This window comes from Dunckerocampus dactyliophorus, chromosome 14 (genome assembly GCF_027744805.1).
Source record: "Dunckerocampus dactyliophorus isolate RoL2022-P2 chromosome 14, RoL_Ddac_1.1, whole genome shotgun sequence".
NCBI lineage: Eukaryota > Metazoa > Chordata > Actinopteri > Syngnathiformes > Syngnathidae > Dunckerocampus > Dunckerocampus dactyliophorus.
The window spans coordinates 16,697,586-16,719,982 of record NC_072832.1 but is presented as its reverse complement, the minus strand read 5'-3'; the positions used below and the strand labels follow the sequence as shown (position 1 = coordinate 16,719,982).

General features: G+C 39.6%; 2 protein-coding genes across 3 annotated transcripts; one reads left to right on the top strand and one right to left on the bottom strand.

Moving 5' to 3' along the window:
- The first annotated feature begins 1,550 nt into the window (after positions 1-1,550).
- Positions 1,551-9,264, top strand: pkd2l1 (polycystic kidney disease 2-like 1). Its single transcript, XM_054798803.1, has 15 exons — positions 1,551-1,824; positions 1,961-2,074; positions 3,717-3,844; positions 3,927-4,180; positions 4,270-4,494; positions 4,561-4,789; positions 4,861-5,031; positions 5,108-5,289; positions 5,365-5,485; positions 5,558-5,656; positions 5,740-5,861; positions 5,938-6,055; positions 6,138-6,271; positions 6,367-6,508; positions 8,625-9,264. The coding sequence occupies exons 1-15, from the start codon at positions 1,551-1,553 to the stop codon at positions 8,736-8,738; spliced, it is 2,427 nt and encodes an 808-aa protein (XP_054654778.1). The 3' UTR covers positions 8,739-9,264.
- Positions 9,265-9,837: 573 nt separating this feature from the next.
- On the bottom strand, positions 9,838-22,012 carry tial1 (TIA1 cytotoxic granule-associated RNA binding protein-like 1). 2 transcript variants are annotated; one of them, XM_054799409.1, is made up of 12 exons: positions 21,824-22,012; positions 21,360-21,456; positions 20,810-20,908; positions 20,670-20,724; positions 20,497-20,584; positions 15,687-15,762; positions 15,304-15,412; positions 15,132-15,227; positions 14,967-15,051; positions 14,668-14,791; positions 11,311-11,468; positions 9,838-11,179 (listed from the first exon to the last, which is right to left on the bottom strand). In XM_054799409.1, the coding sequence occupies exons 1-12, from the start codon at positions 21,850-21,852 to the stop codon at positions 11,056-11,058; spliced, it is 1,140 nt and encodes a 379-aa protein (XP_054655384.1). In that variant the 5' UTR covers positions 21,853-22,012; the 3' UTR covers positions 9,838-11,055. The 2 variants fall into 2 exon arrangements, with proteins under 2 accessions (XP_054655384.1, XP_054655385.1); XM_054799410.1 differs by lacking the exons at positions 21,360-21,456; positions 21,824-22,012 and adding an exon at positions 16,451-16,520 and having other exon boundaries at positions 20,810-20,903.
- Between the last annotated feature and the right edge of the window lie 385 nt (positions 22,013-22,397).

Here is a 22,397-nt window from a genome sequence, read left to right as displayed (position 1 = left end):
CTCTAGTCACTTGTACTCGAGTCAGACTCAAGTCACAATTTTGATGACTTTGGACTCGACAATATCATCAAAGACTCGCAGCTTGTCTTGGACTTTGACATCAATGACTCGGGACCTGACTTGGGCTTTTGTCTAATGACTTGAAAATATTTGAACGTGATCGTTGTTATGTCATTTCCAGAAAGACAACATATTTTCCCTTTGAGTGTGCCTCAACGTCTACATTAACACTCAATCAGGTTTAAGAACAAACTGCAAATGTGTGGATTACATAAATCCTGAATGCTATGTCAGCACTCTTTTTCTATGACTAAGTCTTGTCACACTGGTCTTATTTTATTTGAATTTTTTTTAATGCATTATTCAAAATGCATTCATTGTACAATATTTCCATCCATCCATCTTCTATGCGGCTTGTCCTCCCAAGGGTCGTGGGGGCATGCTGGAGCCTATCCCAGCTGACTTCTGGTGAGAGGCGGTGTACACCCTGGACTGGTTGCCAGCCAATGGCAGGGCACATATAGACAAACAACCATTCACACTCACATTCATACCTATGGACAATTTTGGGTTGCCAATTAACGTAACATGCATGTTTTTGGAATGTGGGAGGAAACCGGAGTACCCGGAGAAAACCCACGCACGCATGTGGAGAACATGCAAACTCCAAACAGAGATGCCCAACGGAGATTCAAACCAGACTGTGTGGCCAACATGCAAACCACTAGGCCTCTGTGCGGCCTAGTGTGGTCATTGAATTTGTCAAATTTAATAGATTGTTACATTGTTAAAATGGCATTTTATTTGGGAGGCTTTTGACTTGTAAGGAATCGAAAATGTTAAGCCCATGACTTCGGCATTGACTCGACTTGTCTTGTCCTGACTTGGGACTTGACTTGGACCTACATGTCTTTACTTGAGATTTGATGTGAGATTAACGTCTTGAAACTTACTTGAGACTTGTAAAAAACTGACTTGCTCCCACCTCTGCTATTTATTATTACACTTTGGAATCAACGGAAGACTTTATCGCAGTACTGTATATACGTGGTTGTCTGACTGCATTTGAGTAAAATCCGTGTTTCCCATACATCCATTTGTGCCGGCGTGCCACAGATACATTTGGACCGCCACAGATAGATTTCGCGCTACCTGTTTACTCTTGTTCACAAACACATTATAATGGGAGTGTCTGTGTATCTTATCATTACAACGGCATTGTAACTCTGCTACTTAGCTACTTAGCACACCTTACACGCACATACCACAATCACACAGATTAACCACATGTCAGTCAATTTTATCAAAGTGTTTGTCTATCTCAGTCAGTCTTGAGTGGATTATTTTTCTTGTTTTTTTCTAACATTTTCCAACATGGGGTGCCAGGTTATGCACATGATGTCAGCTCTGTCTGATGACACCAAACGTTCCTGCAGGAGCTCCTCCCTCCACAGGCTTATGTCACCTACTCCTTAAAAATCATCTGACTGAGCAGGTGTTCAAAAGCTGCCCGCACCGCTGTGCTTCACTTTCTTTTCTGTTTCCACACCATGAAGACTCTGAACAACCGGGCCGACAGCCACCTGACCAGCCAGGTTGAGTGTGAGTTGGAAAACATGGGTTCATGGGTGAACCAGGGCTACATTGGCTCCCCACCACCTTTGCCTCGAGCCGTCAACACTGTCTACAACCCGCAGCCCCTCTTTCAGGGCTCCATGGAGAGCATGTACAACGTGGACACCCCCGGGCCGTTGCCAGAGGAGCCTCAGTTGGTTGATAAAAACCTGGTGAAGGAGCGCAGAGGGTGCTGCTCTTTCATCAAAGGTAGGAAAAACTTATGACTTAAAATTCGTTGTACTTTAATTAAATATACACAGCAGCACTCATCTTCCATGCATAGAATTGCAAAGATCTCTCCCAAATTGAAGTAAATCATTGGTTTGTTTTCTATTCTTGTTAGGCTTGTGGGGCACAACACTGACTGAGAACACGTCGGATAACAGGGAACTGTTTGTCCGCACCACTTTACGAGAGTTAATGGTCTACGTGTTGTTCTTGGTGGATATTTGTCTGTGTAAGTAGCTCACTGTATGCATGTCCTTTGTTCCAATGTTAACGCAATGATAATGCATTTCAATTCTTGATTTCATACAATAATGTGAACTTACAGTATTGGCTGTACTTCTTCGTGCTTGAACTTTTTTTTCCTCCCTTTGTGCTTGCAATTCATGTCTATTAAATGTGCCATGATAGTATAGACGTCCACGTAGCTGACCTTTGTGCAGCTGGCGCAGGTCGGTGACCAGTCCAGGACGTAGTCAGTCCACAGTCAGCTGGGATAGGCGCCGGCCTATAGGGTACCCCTGAAACAGATGAGCGGTATCAATAATAGCACTTACAGTAACTATCACAATATTCCATTGTCAGAACACAGCAGAGCCTTGCTTTTCGCAGGAGTTACATACAGGGACCACCAGCGAATGGCAAAAAAAACACGAGTAATTAATACACCCATAAAAAATGTCTATTTTTGACACCCCCCCAACCCTTGACATTCTCCATTTTCCAATTTCAGATCGACATTTGAAATAAGTAAGTGACTCTTTAATTATTAGATCAGATTAGCTCCAGAACCCTCCTCCTCTCTCTTCAGTTGCCATTGTTCACTTGCCACACAATCCAGGTTTAAGCCCTATTACAGTATGCCTCACACACTTATTAAACACATTTAAAGTAAATGTATAGGTACTCACTACTAATGAATGATCCATGAACAGATGGAATTGGAGTCACGGCACAGCCAGTCACAGCACGCAACTATGGTGTGTTCAAGGACTGCTGAAGAAAGCGCAAAATCTCAACGCTAGACAAAAAAATACTATCAGGGAAATTGTTTAAATTGTGGGCTTTCTAACAGTGGAACATGTATGCTGTATATTTTACTTTTATTATTCATAGTTTTGTACAGATTTAAGGTGTATGAGATGTGTCTTCTGCGGAATAACCAGCTTATTTTTGGACAAAAAAAAATACATTTTGACTGAAAAAACATAAATTTGCGGGGCTGTGAATGTTATATTGTGAATGTGCAGGGATCCACTTTACACCATATGACTATAATATACACTGCATTGTTGTCATCATCTCACAGTGAGATAGTTGAATATTCACCCATATTCACCATTACCAAATATACTCCCTTGCTTGATACAAAATCAAATGTGCTAAAATAGGAATTGAAAGTTGGAAGTGTTAAATAAATTGGGACTTTGGACTTACCATAAAAGCCTTATGTTTTAATGCCGATCACAGATGCCCTCCCCATCCCTCCACCTGAGAGCCTTTGTCCATCCGACCATTTGCTGTGAAAGGGACATGACCACAGCCCTCTTGCCTTTTAGCGATAAGAGCATTTGGCCCCATCTATTGTTTCTTTGTCTGAATTACACTGACATTGTTTGATGAGGGCTATTTGTGTCAGGGCGGCGTGCTCCCTCCTCAAACAAATTACAACCTCTAATCTGGATCCATTTGATGGCTGCGACGTAAACACGTCTAAACGTGCGAGTGTTTCATGATGGCTTGTGTGTCCTGCGTGTGCGTGAGCGGTCTTATCTTGGAACAGCTGAATGGAGCTGCGTTTAGAGCGGAGCCTGAGCAAAGCCAGATAGGGATCAGTGGTGAGACATTAACAATGTCATCATGTTGTCTTTCAGTGACATACGGCATGACCAGCTCAAGCACCTACTATTACACTAAAGCCATGACAGACCTGTTTGTCAATACAGCTGGCGAAAGTGGGGTTAAGTTTCAGTCCATTAGCACCATGGCCGATTTCTGGACGGTGAGTATTTCTGCGTATTCATTTCTTCCGTTGCTTACCACAGTAAGACTCTGTGACATTTAACATGTTTGTCTCGGACCAGTTTTCTGAAGAGCCATTGCTAGATGGCCTTTACTGGACCAAATGGTACAACAACCAGTCCATGGACAGTGGGGACCAGTCCTTCATCTACTATGAGAACATGTTGCTGGGGGTCCCCAGGATGAGGCAGATCAAGATCAAGAACAACTCTTGCAAGGTTCACAAGGACTTCGAGGATGAGATCACAGGATGTTACGACGTCTACAACGACAAGAAGGAGGATGATCTCAGCTTTGGTCTAATCAATGGCACTGCGTTAGTTACTCCTTTTTGGCACTGCAGGTTCAACGCTGACGGTGTTCTTCTTCTTTAGATTTGAGATGTGCCATCTTGTGTCTCTACAGATGGACCTACAACACAGAGAAAGCCATCAAGGGTTCCTCTCACTGGGGATTGCTGACCACCTATAGTGGAGCGGGGTACTACCAGGACCTGGGCCGAACAAAGGAGGAAAGTACAGTTGTACTGAAGGAGCTGGAGGACAACCTTTGGCTGGACAGAGGAACCAGGGCTGTCTTCATCGACTTCTCCACTTATAACGCAAATATCAACATGTTCTGCGTCATCAGGTCCAGACTGCACTCAGAAGTCATTGATCGGTGCCCGTATTGGGTTTAACTTTGCTCTGTCGACAGGTTGGTGGTTGAATTCCCAGCAACTGGTGGAGCGATCCCTTCCTACCAGATCCGAACAGTTAAATTGATTCGCTACATCAACTACTGGGATTACTTCATCCTCGCCTGTGAGATGGTCTTCTGTTTATTCATCCTCTATTATATTGTTGAGGAAATCCTTGAGCTTCGAATACACAAGTTCTCTTACTTCAAAAGCATCTGGAATATACTCGACATAGTGGTCATACTGGTAAGAGTGCATAAACAACACAAGCAAGTTTGAATGATCCTCATACACTAAAACATGTTTCTCATTTCTAGCTCGCCATCGTTGCCATTGTATTCAATATTTGCCGTACCATCAAAGTGGACAAGTTGCTTGGCAAATTGTTGGAACAACCAGAAATCTATGCCGACTTTGAGTTTCTGGCATTTTGGCAAACACAATACAACAATATGAATGCAGTCAACCTGTTCTTTGCATGGATCAAGGTTCAGTACTACTTTTCTGCACCCTCAGCATTTAGTTCTCCTTATGAAATAATGTGTGTTCTCCGTGTCCCTGCAGGTGTTCAAGTACATCAGTTTCAATAAGACCATGACCCAATTGTCCTCCACACTGGGTCGCTGTGCAAAAGACATTGTAGGATTTGCTATAATGTTCTTCATTGTGTTCTTCGCGTATGCTCAGCTCGGATATCTGCTCTTTGGTACAGAGGTTGAATCCTTCAGCACCTTTGTCAAGTGCATGTACGTCCACAACAGTAGCATAACTCGGAACAATTTGGCGAATAGACTAAAATGCTGTCCACCTTTTCCCCACAGCTTCACACAGTTTAGGATCATTCTCGGAGACTTTGATTATGACGCCATTGACCGTGCAAACAGAGTTCTTGGACCAATTTATTTTGTTACCTACGTCTTCTTTGTTTTCTTTGTTCTGCTGGTAGGTCATCCAGATACATAAATTGCTGAATTGGACAGTAATACAGTGTATTTAGATGTTATCTTTCCATAGAATATGTTTCTGGCCATCATAAATGACACGTATTCTGAGGTGAAGGAGGAGCTCTCATCCCAAAAAGATGAGCTTCAGATCACTGATATCATCAAACAGGTAACAGAAATGGTGTATAAATGGGACTTTAAACCCCCATATACTGTATGATTGTATATTCTTTGGATCGCCTTTCAATTCAGAGCTATCTGAAGACATTCATGAGGCTGAAACAGAAAAATGAGAAAATATCAGATGTCCAGAAGGCTCTACAGACTGGATCTGGTGAAATTGAATTCAAGGATTTTAGAGAAACTCTGAAGGAGTGAGTGACAAATAGAAAGGGTGCATCTTGTCCCAAAGTTCCAAAAGGAATCTTGACCACTGTGATCATCTCGCAGGATGGGACATGCTGATCATGAAATCTCTGCAGCTTTCTCACAGTTTGACCGCGACGGGAATCAAATTCTTGACGAGGACGAACAGGAAAGGATGAAAACAGAATTGGAAGAAAAGAGGGTCTGTCTGAACTAAATCTAGAACGTCTTCATGTCAAAGACCCATGAAAATAAAGATTGATCTTTGTTTTGCATTTTCGCAGGACGCTCTTTGTGCTGAACTCAACAATCTTGGAATGAACTACGGGAAAGATTTAGGGGGAAAGACTCCTGCGGCCTTAAGTGAGCAGAAGAACAACTCTGTTCACCAGTTTATGGACCGCGAACAGTTTCTCAGGTGAAATTCCTAAATGAATCAAGACTTTTTGAACATCACATCTGACATTATTTGGGTTCCTGTACCCTGACTGTCTCTCTCTCCGTCAATGGCAGATTGGCCAGGCAGGTTCTCCACCTTGAAAGCGCCATGTCTGGCATCACAGCCAAGATTGAGTTGATTTTGGAGAAAACTGGGATAGGAGACGTAACTGAAGGGAATAACAACACTGGGAAAGAGTCAGTGACCAATCATGTTGTGAGTATCGGCGCCTCTATTTACACAACTCGTGAAAAGTTAGGGATATTTGGCTTTTAGGTGGAACTTCAGGATGATGCTAAAATGCAGAACCTTTACAGTGAACTTTAACCCTTATATTCACCTCAAATATCCACAAATATCCACACATTTAGGATATTTGCCTCCAGAAAAATGTTTACCAAGTTTTTGTGTCAGGGACTGTATTTGTTGAGTACGTACTTAAGCCCTTGATGATGAAGCCATGACCTGTTCTCTAGCGCCACCATCAGTCCAAGTTTTTAAATTAGAATGATTTTATCTTGAAAAGTTTTCATCCAAACCTTGTCAAATTAACCGATAACATTAATGGCCACAAGAGTATGAAGACTAATGGTTTTGGTGAATGATGATGAACCATGAACCAGAATGAACCATATTGATTAATGTTGGTGATCCCCCCCCCTTCCTGTCATAAACACATTTAGTAGCTCCTATTTATCACTTTTTAAAATGTATGGTCAGTCACTTTGACGTCTCACTCAACCCTTCTCGGGTTTGTGACTGGGTTGGGACCAGCAGTGTCAGAAAGTTTTTTTTGGTTGTTTTATTTGGTGTGTGTGAGGAGGTTTTCCACTTATCCAAGGTCGGGTCACAGGGGATGGGCTTCCATGGCAGGCGTATGGTCGCCGTGCCTGAACCCAGGAAGCATTGCCAAGCACATCCCAAAGAGGCAAAGTGGGTCCCACCTCCAATGGGCTCACCACTCATAGGAGGGGCTCAAGTGGTTGAGTGCAGTATGAAATGGGTGGCAGCTGAAAGTACAATACAATACATATTATATCATATCAGTTTTTCACCCCCAATGTAATGTATCAACTCAAAAGTATCAACTCTACACTTGTAGGTGTGTGGATGTTAGGTCACACACACACAGACAGGCAGGTGTTTCACTTATGCTCAATTGTAACTATCAAATTAGAAAAAGTCATGAAATATGAAGCAAAGAATAAAAAGTCAACTATTTTTTTGAATGATAAACATTGAATGGGGTCAAATTGGCCCCAAGGATGATAGCAGGGTTATGTCCAACTGTTCAATGCTGTTCTCTAGCAAGGAACTAAACAGAAAAAAACAGGTGTGTGATCACTGAATGGGCCAATAGATGTCCTACTTTAATTAGAACTATTTATTGTGTTCACATTTTCACATCGTGAGACCACGACAACAACTAACAATTGATCAATAGTACCTGGCCAGTGCAAGGATTCAAACAGGATGTTCTCAGAGGGACGTGGCTACTGAGCCGAGCGTCACCTAGATCCAGTCCAATTACTCAAGTGCATTTTTAGTCTAATAGCTTCTCATAAACGCCCTTCTTGACACACACACTCACAGTGCACAATCAGAGTTGCACAACACTTACATACTGTATGAAAAATACTGGGACAAGAGGCAAGCACACACAACAGGTGCACTGTTCTCTCGCTCTGTCTCACACACAAGCTTAACTTTCATTTCCTCTTTCTTGAAGGGCAAGGTAACTGCTTTATATGCTCTGTGTAGTTTCATTCTGGGCTCTTTCCTCAATCTTCCTCATTGATGATGTTAGCGTCCGACGCTGTAACCAAATAAATTCTTCTTTTTTAATAGAATTTGAACCTTTTCAATTGTATGATCATTGACTACTTCTCCAATAGCCATGTAGTCCCAAGAATCAGGAAGACAAGCTCAGGAAAATAGCCTTTACAGTTGAGTCGTGGTTGGCACACATACCTGTTGGGAATTTTGCCTTTCACGTCCCTTGTGAGACAGAAACACTGAACAGTTTAGAAGTCAAATTAAGTCAACCTGTAAAGGTTACAGTGCATTGTAGGTTCGTCCTGAAATTTCGCCAGAAAGCAGAATATTTCTATCTTTTGGTGAATAGTGTGTATATTCCTTTCAAACATAAAACATAAAATAAATCAAAATACACAAAGGCATTAGACCAAATATGTTTGAGATGAACAGATGTTGAAATTATTGATTCAGATTGTTTTGTTGGTTTGTTGGAAACTACTGCAAAATAAAATACAGCTGACAATGATCTAGAGTGCAACTGTATGTCCATTTCTTTCCAACTACCCCTGTGCAGGCTGATAAAACTGCATCAGATGGGAGTATCCTTGTCTGTGTGGACCGAGGGACAAAACCTGCCATGTCGTCAGGGAGAATTCGTACCATCCCTACTTACGACTGTCACATGTGATCAAACCCGGAGAGATTACATGATGGAATGTCTGCCATAGCGAGAAGGGGAACGAGTTAACAGAACAAATATTTAGTGCTTTAAAAGTGGTATTTCCTTAAACTTGCACAATTTTAAAAGTGTTATTAGATCAATTGTTTAAATCAGGAGTCTCAAACTCAATTCAACTGTGGGGCCGCTGGAGGTAGAGTCTGGGTGAGCCTGGGCCGCATCAAGTATTCAGTTTGGAATCATGTTTCAACCAACCAATTGTCTCGTCAAAAAAAATAATCACTGTGTCATAAAAGAAATCATGCTATCACACAGCAATTTAGGGGCAACTACTACTACAAGTGAATAATAAATAACTTTGCTAACTCTAACATTGTAACTTTAGCATTTTCTTTACAAAACAAGTGCCGAAAAGCGTGCTGGGAAGCTGGAAGCACTTCCAATTATTTCCCATACTAGCTGTAGCTGCCCGATGTGTTTACTTACCTGTTACATGTTGACATTTTTATGGTGGCACTGTGATTGTAGTAAGTGTTCTGTCTAGTGCCTCTCACCATCTCCCCAGGGTTTGCAGGCTGCACTTACACTAAACTCTGCCACAAAATACAGTCCCGCGGGTCACAAGTTAGAGACACTTGGTTTAAATGAAACACACGTTTAAGGTGTGATCCCCTTTCATTGAAGCATGTATATATTGTACATTGTTTTTCAAGTTTGCATGCACTACAGCTACAGATTAAAGATTACGCTCAGTTTAGACTACAATGTAGTGTTGGAGCTGCAACATATACAAATATTTAAATAGAATTTTGTGTACTATATCTAATATTCATGACTGAAAAGCTATCTAGATTAAAGGTAGTTTATAAATGTTTAAGAATATTTGACCATTTACTCAAAGTCTGCCTTCTTTGCATAGTATGGTTTTGTCTCCAAATTTTTACATTTTTTTTTTAAAATATATTCATACTTTATGTAATGGTCTACTAATCATGAATCACATTTATCCAGGTTGCTCAAATGTAAGCAAACCAAGTTGTGTTTAGATAGAGGCACTTCAAGGTTGTAAATGCAGCTAAATACTGTGTCTATTAAACATACCAAATCATCTGGTTTGAATGTGTCTTTATTTGAAGTGACTAACTGTGTTTTAAAATGAAAGCCATTCCCAGCTTCTATTAAACATCACTTCTGTTATACACATTGTCATTACATTCAATATCTGATGCAACAAATATATTACAATCGTGCGGTTCAAGCGAAAACATCTGCAACCTGCGACTTGGAAGAAAATAGCTAATTCTTCTGTGGAGAGTTTATAGTTGGTCAGATCAGTTGAATACGTTGTTGGGATTTACTCATGACAGTTATATACAACCTTATGAGTGTTGTATTAATGTCTGCTATCAGTTATCGTCACTCATAGTATGACCCTGTTTTGTTAATCCCCTCCCCCCAGCTCCCTACACTGTCCCAAAAATGAAATCATTATCAAGTATGTTTACTCTACTAGTCATAAAAAAAAAAAATGGCACCTATGCAATTAAATCACAATTTGCCTTTAAGTCAAGAGTGCACAAAGGTGCAAAGTAGAGTTTAATGTCCAAAAAATGCAAAAAAACATGCAAAAAAACCCAACTCTGACCAATGTTCTTCGCTTAGGTCTACGAGCCTAATGCCAAGGTTACAATAGCTCAGAAAAATGAATACTTGATATTCCTCTAGGAAACCAGCCCAGAATCAGCATAGAGGACATTTTTTTTTTGCTGTAATTATATGTAAAAGTGAACCTATCGTGGAGTTTCTCCTTTGCTACGGGACAGGTCCTCTATACTAAAACATATCAAAACTTACTAAGAACATGCTGTTGATCACTCAGAAAAAAGCAAGCTTAAGGAGCTGTGAAATGAATCTTTTTCTTGTATATAAAACTAAGAAATGCCTCCACATCTTATGATAATTATTTAAATCCACAGCACTCCATAGAAACGGTTGAGTTCTATTCACAAAGCACTTGTCATTCATATCAAAAACAACGTGAATTTATGGCTGTTGGCTGAACACAGACCAACTACTTAAGGTTGCCGTGGCTCGTTGCCATTGGAGCAATGATGGGTTACATGTGACACACCATATGTCGTCTCGATAGACTTGAATGAAAACTATGAACGTACAGAATGGAGTTTCCTTGTATTGTTGGAAAGTTGGGCACTATTGTTTAAAATATTGGTTAAACCAGTTCTTGTGGGGCAACTATGGGCTTTAAGAATATGGCCACCGGCCCTTGACTGCTGGTTCTTCTCATTACACTTGTGTTAGGACCAGTTCACTGTGTCTGGTACCCAGCCATGTTGAAGTTGGTCAGGTTGGACACAACTGAACCTGCTGAAGCTGCAGCCTGAGCTGACGGAGAGCCAAATCCTCCGACCCAGGCGGGTGACTGGGATTGCCTGTCAAATCACCATAAAAATAGGATATACTCAGAATACTTGGAAGTTAGGTCATTATGCATTGTAATTTTAGCAAATATGTCTTGAGCATGAAAGGTTTTCATGAAAACTGGCATGGATTTAATACGCACTCTACTCCAAATCCTTGTTGGTTCCACGACTGTCCATACATGCTGTAGGAGGGAACTTGCCATCCATTTGTCACATACTGCTGCCCATACTGCTGTTGTTGCTGCTGCTGTGTATTACCATAGAGCTGATTCCACTGCCCCCACTGACCATACTCAACCTGTGTAACAAAAAAATAAAATTAAAAATGTTATAGCATTTTATCACTAGTGTACATATATAGTGTATGTACTTGTGCATATACCAAGACAGTATTTCAATCCATCCATTTTCTATGCCGCTTCTCATTATGGTCGTTCATTTATTTTATTATTCAATTTGAAACGCCGCAGTAATATTATTTTGGAGTAGCCTTTTATTGTGGCCTGCCTTAGGTACACCTGTGCACTACTCATGTTGTCTAATCAGCATCTTGATATGCCAAACCTGACAGGTGGAGAGAATATCTCACCAGAAAAGAAGTTCTCACTAACAGATTTAGACAGATTTGTGAACAATATTGGTGAGAAACAGGCTGTGTGCAGACATTGAAAAAGCTCATGAAAGATTTGCTCAAAAACAAGTATTTCTGGTGAGTGTACATACACTGCTTCTTAACCAGAAATGGCCAATAACACCTTACGACCTCCAGTTTGACTGCCCGGTCAAATTGCCCCGAACAGTATAAATGTGATATAAACATGCAGTGGCAAGTATGTCAGATCAACCTTTTCTGTTTTATATGTTTATTACACTAATTAAGGTAAGCAGCTGAACAGGACAGGTTAAAAAAAGAGCTTCCTACAGATTTTACATTTCAAAGTTCCAGACTTTTTCCAGACTCAGTAAATAGATGGTAAATATGGTTTGTAACATTATTAGCACCCTCTATACATGAAATAACACTCCTATTGTCAACTTTACACTCCAACTACCCATTATAGTAGCCATAATTACAGTAAATAAGCCATTTAAGACATAAACAAGACTTGTGTGTGTTGGTGTAAATGTGTTCCAGTGGCGTAGACAGGAAGTGACGTCAGGGATTCAGAGTTGAGTTTTGGTTTGGCGCGGGTTATGCAACAATAGTTGGTGTTAGGGATTGCTGTGCCTGTTGTGAGATAATTCAAACCAAACCTACAATAAAAGCCTGTTGTCCCAGCGATCAAGTCTGGTGCAAGTATGTCTTGACACCTAGTGACCAGTGTAGCGTACTACATACTATCACGTCTTTGAATGCCATATACATTAAGTCCCCTACTATCGAACATCCGACGTGCGAACACTCGTAGATACGAACACAAGCCGACAGTTTTTTTCATGATTTTTTTTCGAAAATTGCCATATTTTGTCATTTAAATTTTTTCACAATACAAAGGCACTATTTTTGTATTGCGCGCCATTTCGCCGCTACGAATGGTAGGTAGCAGCATCCCTCTCGCGCGATCTTTCTCGGTTCGTCTGCACTTGTCGCTGATAACATCTCGGAGCACGCTGTTTGTACCCCACTCGATACTTTACAGAGACATTTGTTATCCGTTATCACGGCTGATAAATCGAGTGCAAGTGCCAGTAGTAGTGGTAGGAAACGTCAAGCAATTTCTATGGAAACGAAGGTGGCCATCATCAGGAAGTTGGACGATGGCGAGAAAATGGCTAATGTAGCGCGTGCTTATGGAGTGAATCGCTCAACCATAGGAACCATTTACAAAGGCAAGGTTCGAATTATGGAACATGTGAAGACTTCTGTACCAATGGCATCCACTATCATTACAAAGAGGAGTCTAACGACGATGAAGATTTGTCCTTTCTTCAATAATTCCTCCTCCTGCTCCACCACTACCACCAGCGATGTATGCTCGACTACTCCTCTTCAAAGGTAAATAACATTTACCATTACGTATTATTATATCATTTTTATTATTGTTTTTTTCATTAATTATCCTCGTTTAATATTACTACTGCATCCAAACTCATATTTACATCCATACACATATACTGTATATGTATACACGTACATGTAGTACCTATATCATTGGTAATATTACCTTTTCCCCGACTTAAGAACGGTCATCTGGAATTGTGTTCGTTAGTTGGGGACTTAGTGTATTTATATTTATATGTATTTTTTAAAAATAATAGGCTGTATTCAACCATGATGCTTAAGTAATACAGTATATTATATATTAATATATTATATACAGGGTGGGCCAAAAGTGTTACTTCATTATCTGTTTCACCATAATGAAGTAACGGTAACCCTACTTTTGGCCCACCCTGTATATTATTATATATTTTATTTCATATACAGTGATCCCTCGTTGATCGTGGTTAATTGGTTCCAGACCTGATCGTGATAAGTGAATTTCCATGAAGTAAGATTCCTTATTTATAAATGGAATATTTTCATAGTTACAGCATAGAAAACCTGTTTATGGCCATCTAAATATCGTTTTTAATATAGGAGCCCTCTAGACGTGAAGTAACACCCCTCTAACATTGGCTTCTCTAAACGATATAGGACACATAGTAACAGAAAATAAGACATTTAACACATAAATAAGACTCATACACATGTGTTACTATAAATGTGTTCCAGTGCTAGGGAACAACAAGTGAGTTGAGTTTTAGCTTGGTGTGGGTTATGGCCGCAACAGTAGCTCGTGTTAGGGATTATTGTGCCCGTTGTGAGATAATTCAAACCTATAATAAAAAAACCTGTTGTTTTGGCAATCAAGTCTGGTGATTGTGTTTCTCACCAAACATTACAGTAACATGACTGACAGCAGTGTAGAATACGACAACTCATCACAATGTCTTTGAATGCATCTTCTGAATGCCTTATACCAGGGGTCACCAACATTTTTCCTTGTGAGAGCTACTTTTACAAAATGAAAATGCCCAAGAGCTACTCATTTTTGTAACATTTATTTTCAGAGCTTACTTTAAGCCCAAACAAAGCGAATATGCTTGTTTTACCAGAACATTAACAAAATGCTGGTGTCCACAACTCACATTTTGTATTTCAGAATGCATTTCTTTCTACTGTTCTTTCATTATTAACTGAAAACCTGAATGAAAAGCAGGCTTGCGGGCACCACGTTGGTGAACCCTGCCTTATACAGTCGCCCCTCCCCACTTCGCTCTAATAATGAAGACTATCACCAAAATATTCAAATTGACCTAAAATCAATTAGCTATATGGCTGAAAATTGGAAACAATTGTTTGTTAAATAATTAAAAGGACCAAAATTAATCTGACATTCATGCCAATAAAATTTATGTATCCTTCTTACTGAAACTGTATACTTACAATTTTAAAAAGTTACATTAGATGGGTTCATTTAGACAATATTAGGATCAAATAATATTTCCCCTACCTGCTGTGAATTTTTGGTCATATCAGATGATTCTTTGCCCCAGTAGCACTTCACTATGTGTCCTTCAATGACTGTGCCATTTACTGACACAATGGCATGGGCCGCACTATCGTGGGAGGAAAACCTTCAAAGTTAAAAAAAAAAAAAAAAAAAAGAGTTAAACAGGCAACTTTACCCAACATAGAATTTGAAAGGAAGAAATGACAGCTTATGATATGGACAATCACAACACAATCATACAATGCAGTAATAAGGTTGACATCTAGAGGCCAAATGCTGCTATCGATGATGGAAATTACCTGATGAAGGAGTATCCCTTCTCTGGGAAGACTCTGATCTCCATAATCTGACCAAATGGTGAAAAAGTCTGCCGCATTAATTGATCTGAAAGAAGTGGAAAAAATATGCTACTGGATATTTGTGGAAAGTGACAAATGCAGTACAACACTGCAAGGACGACTTACCAGACAGTCCAGACTGAATCCCTCCGCAGTACACAGTACAGTTCTGAGGACTGGACTGGCTCACAACATCATCAAACCTCAGCTGCTTTGAGCCATCTGACATAATCACAAAACAACTGAGACACAAATAACACTGGCACTGAACAAGAAATCATTTGTCTCGAAAACTTACTGTCCTGAGAGGTCTTTGGAGCAGGTGGCTTTCGTGTTGCCCAGTTGGTCCGGATTTGACGTCCTCCGAGCCACTGGCCCCCCATGTGAACAATGGCATTCTCTGCATCCTATAGAGACAAAAAAAGGACTTAATCCTGCTAATTTGCTTAATCCATTAGAGTCATTATTAGCCGCAGTATTAGGGGTAGGAATACTATATAATCACACTGTGTTAGAGTATTTAGATACAATGACTACATATAGAGTATTTACAAATAATGTTGAGTATTTACATACTGTCTGACTATGTGTGTTAACTGTAGTCTACATAGAACTATTACTAGTAGAGTAATAAACAGGAAAAGAAATAACCTTTTATTTGTGTTGTTGCAACAAACTTACCAGTTTGTTGTAGAAGGACACAAATCCATACCCCTTTGATTTGCATGTCGCCAAGTCCTTCACGACACGAGCATCTCTGAATGCAAACGTGAAAACAAACTCAATGAGTATTCCTGTCACATATTGTTAAGACTAGAAAAGCAGCCACGCAAAACACACTTAACTGCGAATCCACTACACTGTCCCATATTACTGGTAGCTATCAGGACCCTGGAATGAGCTTTGACTCAATGACTCAAAAACAATTACGTACGTATACATGCAATCTACAGATAAGAGTTTATAGAACTTAAAATGTATTAACAAATCTTTGCTAACAGAGCACCATTTTTGTCCACACTACAATATCATCTACTTGAATTTTTAGGAAACAGATTATATACACTACCATGCATTCTTAAAATCAGTTGTATAATCCTCTGTTGGTGCTCTTCCTACAAATAAAAAAATGTATAGAATGCACAAAAACGGAAAATAATAATTGCATAAATGGCCAAATTTCTATAAATTGACCTGGTCGGTTCTTTACCACCAATATAAAGTAGCATTTGGGCAACTGCAATTTTGAGAAATTTAATTTTTTTGGGAAATTTTGGAAGAGCAGCTTCATGTGTTAAAACTATGCAATTCAAAATGAAACAATTACAGATTTTGAGGAATACATGTAATATTGAATGTAATAATCTACGCTATAACACGTAAATACAAAGCATCTACAAATGAAGACAAGAGGAAAAATGGAATAAATAGAGAAAAAAAACTACATCTGAGTCTCCAGAGTGCACAGTTCCTTGCTGTTAGCCTTCAAGCTCCTGTCCAATCCTATGAGCATTTCTGTAAAATAACCAAAATGCTATTACTTCACTGAGACTCACATCTAAAGGCTGTTAAGGTTCACATACAAAGCTTACATTTTGCTGACACGTACCATAAACTAAATATGCAAAGAAGAGCAACAGTTGGCAAAAGGCTGACAATGCAAAAAAAACACAAGTGAACTGCAATGTAGCTCTTTATGAGGGGATGGGTAATAAACTACCGACAATTTGACTGTTTTTTAAGACAGATTACAGAGATGTAGAAGTGTGTAATCATATCCTAAGAGGTTCAGGTAATAATATCTACCCAATGGCTTGTTATACTGATGGATTGCCGCTATGCTTATGTGCACATTTACATAATTTGATACATTTAAATCGACTTCAACCTACGACACAGCTGACCAAACAACACTGTTGTTGACCTGAACCATTTGTGTGAAACATAAAAAGGCATATTGCACAAAACTTAGACTCACCAGTCAAAGGTTTGTACACACCTTCTAACTTGGTCATGCTGTGCAAGTGTGCCCAAATATTTGACTGGTATTGTCTATCAATAACACATATTTGTGTTAAGCATTTCACAAAACCTTAAATACTCCTGTCAAAGACGCTTTACAAGCAGAAAATAGATAAACTTGGATTTTGTCTTATTTTTGTTTGCCTATTACACCTTACATATGTTTATCAGTTATTCATTCTCTCTTCTTAACGGAAGGATTCAATTGTCAGTGTACAGTAGAGCCCCGCTTTACGTTGTATTACGCTCCCGGACAACCAGCGGGGGGGGGGGGGGGGGGGGGGGGGGGGGGGAGTACAGTACAGTAATCCCTCGCCGGTCTTTAACATTATTAGAGCCCTGTAGACATGAAGTAACACCTGTATCGTCATTTTTTTTTACACTGTATTACCCAATATAGTAGAGATAATAGAAAATAAGCCATTTAAGACATTAAGACTCATGCTTTTGTGTGTGTGTGTGTGTGTGTGTGTGTGTGTGTGTGTGTGTGTTGCTGTAAATATGTTTTCTAGAGGAGCCAAGTGACGACTGGGGTTTAGAGTTGAATTTTAGCTTGGCATAGGTTACGGTCACAACAGTAACCTGTGTTAAGGTTTTACTGTGCCTGCCGTGAGATAAATCAAACTGGCAACAAAAGCCTGTTGTGCTTGTGTCTCTTGCCGAACATTACAGTAACATTACTGACATCTGGTGACCAGTGTATAATACCACATATGACCACGTCTTTTGGGTGCCACACACGGAAGGCGACATTGCTGAGACCTGGTGACCAGTGTATAATACCACATATGACCACGTCTTTTGGGTGCCACACACGGAAGGCAACATTGCCTTTACTCCATTCATTTTCAATGGAACCTGCGCGACAGGGCGATTATCGCGAGTCACCGTCCAGCCAAGCGACATGCGAAATATGTGCCTGTGAAAGTTTGTGCTCGGCATGTCATCGTGCACACGCTGGCTTGCGACGCAATCCCAGAAAGTTGAAAAATGTTAAACTTTTCATTGCTGTCTCACAGACGAGGACCAATCGGCGGGAGTTTCATTGATTGACCAATGAGCAGACAGGATGCTAATCAGTATACTCTTGCAGGTAAACATGGGGGAAAAATTAATACTTGCTGTTCCTTGAGCTATGTAAGTTTATCTTCAATACTAGCGAGATCCGATACAAGCAAGAGTACTCGATCAACACCGGCCACTTTTTTTTTCCCCTCCACATCTGACAGTCAATCAAAACGATGGGAGACTCATACAATTCGCTCTGGATGTGAACGCGTCACTCACCAGTGTAACTGGTCACAGCCGCGCTCGTCGCCTCCTGTGTGCAGGATTTGCTAGGCGTTGGTGATGAGTTTCGCCAGTTGGCAGTTGTTTGTCGCCTCCCGTGTGTGGCGCCCATTTTGTATGCGTTGTCTGAATACCTTATACAGCAATCCCTCACAATATCACGGTTCGATTATCACTCCCTCACTATATCATGGTTTTTCAGGAATAAATGATCGCAGTTTCGTGATTGACTACGGCCTATTAATCAAAAATACTAATATTTAAGCAAATTTTATGTATTCTTGGCCCGAATAAGGCATATAACCTAAGCATAAAAATTGCTCATTTAAGGAAAATACAAGGCCTGGGTACACTGACTGTACTGTACAGCACAGGAAGTTATTGTTCAGTGTCCTCAGCACTGATTGGCTCAGCTTCACGCAGTATCCACCCACATGTTGTGTGTCTCACACGTGCTTCCTACGTTGCTGTTGCACAGCTGAGTGATTTTATATAAACTCCACAATGGCTTCTAAACGTGCTGCCTTTTCTACAGTCTTGTTTCTGTCTAATTTCTGTCATATTTTCTATTACAATAGAGTACAATATTATATTTACCATATTTGCTTATAAGTTTAAAGGTGATTATGGTGTGTTATTTCATGTCTACAAAAAATATTTAGAAGGTTTTAAACAGATTAGGAAGTACAAAAATATCCAATTTATTAACATTGACTCATCCATCACACAAATTAATTTATCACAGCCGGGTCTGGAACCATTTAATAGCGATAAAAGAGGGATTACTGTATTTCTAGCCTGTACAAAACCATTAAATAATAGCGTGACAGAGTGAAGCCGCAAAATTCAAAGCGCAAAGTGGAGAGGGATGACTGAATAGGGCATTCAGAAGACGCATTCAAAGACGTAATGATATGTAGTATTCTACACTGGTCACTAGGTATCAGTAAAGTTACTGTAATTTTCGGTGAGACACATGAGCACTAGCGTGATCACCAGAACAACAGGCTTTTATTGTGGGTTTCAAATACCTCCCAACAGGCACAATAATCCCTCACATAATCTATTTTTGCAGCCGTAACCTACACCAAACTAAAACTCAACTGCCCTAGCACTGGAACACATTTACAGCACGAGCACAAGTCTTATTCATGTCTAATATGTCTTATTTTCTGTTACTATGGCAACATATTAGGTAATACGAGTGTAAAGGTGACTATAAGGATGATATCTATTGGCCTCTAATAATGTTAAAAAAAACGTAATTAGAAGGTTGGAAATATAATTTCTATGCTCTAACTACAAAAATATTTGATTCATAAATAAGGAATTTTACTTTGCGGAAATTCACTTTCCACGGTCAGGTCTGGAACCAATTAACCTTGATAAACGAGAGACCTCTGTAATTGCTCCGCAGATAAAGAATCACGCAGGCTTGCCCCATGGACCCCCTCTCGCCCTCCAAACCCTCCTGCTAGCTTGACGTTCTCCTCAAATTTCGAATCAACAAATTTGTAATTATTAGATTAGTATCAGCTCCAGAACCCTCCCTATCTCTCTTCAATTACCACTGTTTGCTCGTGACACAATACAGGTTTTCTGCCCTAAATATACTTCACACACTTACTAAAGAAATTTTAAAAAGTATAAAATGCGTAGCTAATCACAACTAACAAACGATAATGTAAGATGATCAAAGAACAGTTGGAATCCGAGTCACGGTGTAGCTAGTCACAGCAACAACTATGATGCATTCAAGGACTAGGGAGCAAAGTGCGAAATCTCAACGGTTGCCGAGAAACCATTATCAGTGTAGCATAAAGACAAACATGTAAAAACTGTGGATTTTCTACCAGTGGTTCGTGTATGCTGTACATTTGATCTGTATTGTCACATATTTATAAATTATTACAGTTATGGTAAATGAGATGTGTTTTCTGTGGAAAAAAATGGCCTACTTTCAGAGAAAAAAAAAAGAAAAATATTTTTGTGATCAAAAATTTGTGATTTTGCGTGGCTGCAAATGTTCATTATGAATGTGCGGGGAACCACTGTATTGTAAATAAGTTATTGTTGCTACACTAATACCAGTTTTTGAGAATGGTAAAGTAAAACATTCTTATAAATGTTGCATTAATGTTATATGTTAAACGAACACAAAAAAAGACAAAAAACTTACGAGATTTTCCCAAAAGGTGCAAATGCAGCCCGCACATCCTCAGTGGTAATCTCAGGGCTCAGATCACCCACAAAAACATGGAAGTGGTCTATAATGACACAATAACAGACAATTTGAAAAATGGATGACTCATTATTTAATTTAGCAAGTACATAATAGGCCTCTGCTCTTACTGGATGTGTCTTTCTTTTGACTACTAGGAGTTGTGGCCCAATTTACTTTGACCTCCTGAAACAAAACAAAAAAAAACATTTACATACCTATGAACAAAATCAACACCATCGTTCCCAAGGCCCAATAAAAGGTATTTTACCTTTCCTAGTATTTTCCTTCCGTTCATGGCTGCTAGAGCTGCTGCAGCGTCTCTGTGCTCAAAGAATTCCACAAAGCAATAGGGATCATTTGTTGTATGCTGCAAGAGATAACCAAAAGGTTAATTCAGCCTTTAATTATGTTGTCTATGCTGTGCCCTAACAAACAGACAAACATCATTTTTCAAACTTGCAGTCACATTATTGACATTCATACTTTTGAGTCAATTTAATTCATATAGTGCCAATTTAGAACAAAAGTTACAGCTGGACGATTGTGCAAAAAAATGTGAATCAGGATTTTCTTGTTTAGAATTTAAATTGTGATTTTTTTTTCCATGCACGCCTCATTTCTTGTTCTGCTTTAAAAAAAAACGACTTCCAATGGTCTTTCTGCTGGTCTTTGAAAATAAAAATGGGGTGCCCCATCAGGCCCAGAATTCCTGGTAGCGCCACTGTATGTGTGTATTGGTGTATGGTTTTCTGTTGCTGTTTGGTTTATCTATGAGTACACACAAAGCAATACATCCCCATAGTATGCTGCCGGGTTACCTCTGTGATCATTTTACAACTTTTACAAGGCCCTATCTGGGTGAAGAGTTGTAGAATTAGAATCTCCGTGACATCCCTGGAGAGGTTTCCCACGTACCTAGGAGGGGAAAATGGAGAGAAATGTCTGTAACAACTAAAAACAACGAGCGAAAAATCGACACTGTCGAAAGAGTACGTGAACAACTTGATGTAAACGTGTTTGTGAGCCGGGCTAATTGCTACCTTGATGGCTAACGACATTTGCCGTAGTTGGTTAGACGTCATTTACGTAATAGAAACATACACATATTCCTGTAACAATGCTTGTAATGTCATACTTTTGTAAACAACATCACTCAAACATCGGAATATTAAACGTTACTGTTGTACAACCACAAAGATAGCATTGACAGCGCGTCTTAAGTTAGCTACCGGATCCCCAAATGGGGAAAACAAACGTTAGCAAGATTGCTAGCGCTACTCACAATGTTCTAGGGTATGTCTCGTCGTCCATTGTCAATATCAGCAGTCACAAATGACGAAAAATTCTGTCTAATTACTAGTAAGCTAAAGTTTCTCGGTTTCTAAGCGCGCTGTATGAACGACTTGCTAACTAGCCAGAAGCTAGCTAACCGGACACCAGACCCTACGTCACGAGTACCGAGAGCGCATGCGTGTTTGGACATTAATATCTATGACAGAGCCTTGAGTCTACACAAATGTGTTCTCACTTTTTTTTTTAAATATGAAATTCATTTTCATATTTAGAAATGAAAGCCTGTTTATTAATTTAGCATCTCAGGACTTGGCTGGAATCTTCCAGAAGTTTCTGTAGGCACTTAGGTGACCTGTGAAAGCGGATTCACGTACATTGTATATTATAGTAACTACAGTATTTCATTTAATTGAAAACATGATTTAAGTGCCTCCGGCAGACAAATAACATTTTTTAAATTGAACTGAACCATATAAAAATTATTATATACAATACAAAATTATTTATAGTCAGTCGCAGAAGAGGCTTAATCTATATACTTTGCTCAACATCTATAAAAACTG

Excerpts from the sequence above, each read along its gene's own strand:
- pkd2l1 (XM_054798803.1), top strand. The coding sequence starts at position 1,551 with ATGAAGACTCTGAACAACCGGGCCGACAGCCACCTGACCAGCCAGGTT. Across the intron at positions 4,181-4,269 it reads GGTCTAATCAATGGCACTGC|ATGGACCTACAACACAGAGA; the intron begins GTTAGTTACTCC and ends GTGTCTCTACAG. Across the intron at positions 4,495-4,560 it reads AACATGTTCTGCGTCATCAG|GTTGGTGGTTGAATTCCCAG; the intron begins GTCCAGACTGCA and ends CTCTGTCGACAG.
- tial1 (XM_054799409.1), bottom strand. The coding sequence starts at position 21,852 with ATGGACGACGAGACATACCCTAGAACATT. Across the intron at positions 15,413-15,686 it reads TGTCCTTCTACAACAAACTG|GATGCAGAGAATGCCATTGT; the intron begins GTAAGTTTGTTG and ends TTGTCTCTATAG. Across the intron at positions 11,469-14,667 it reads TGACCAAAAATTCACAGCAG|GTTGAGTATGGTCAGTGGGG; the intron begins GTAGGGGAAATA and ends TTTGTTACACAG.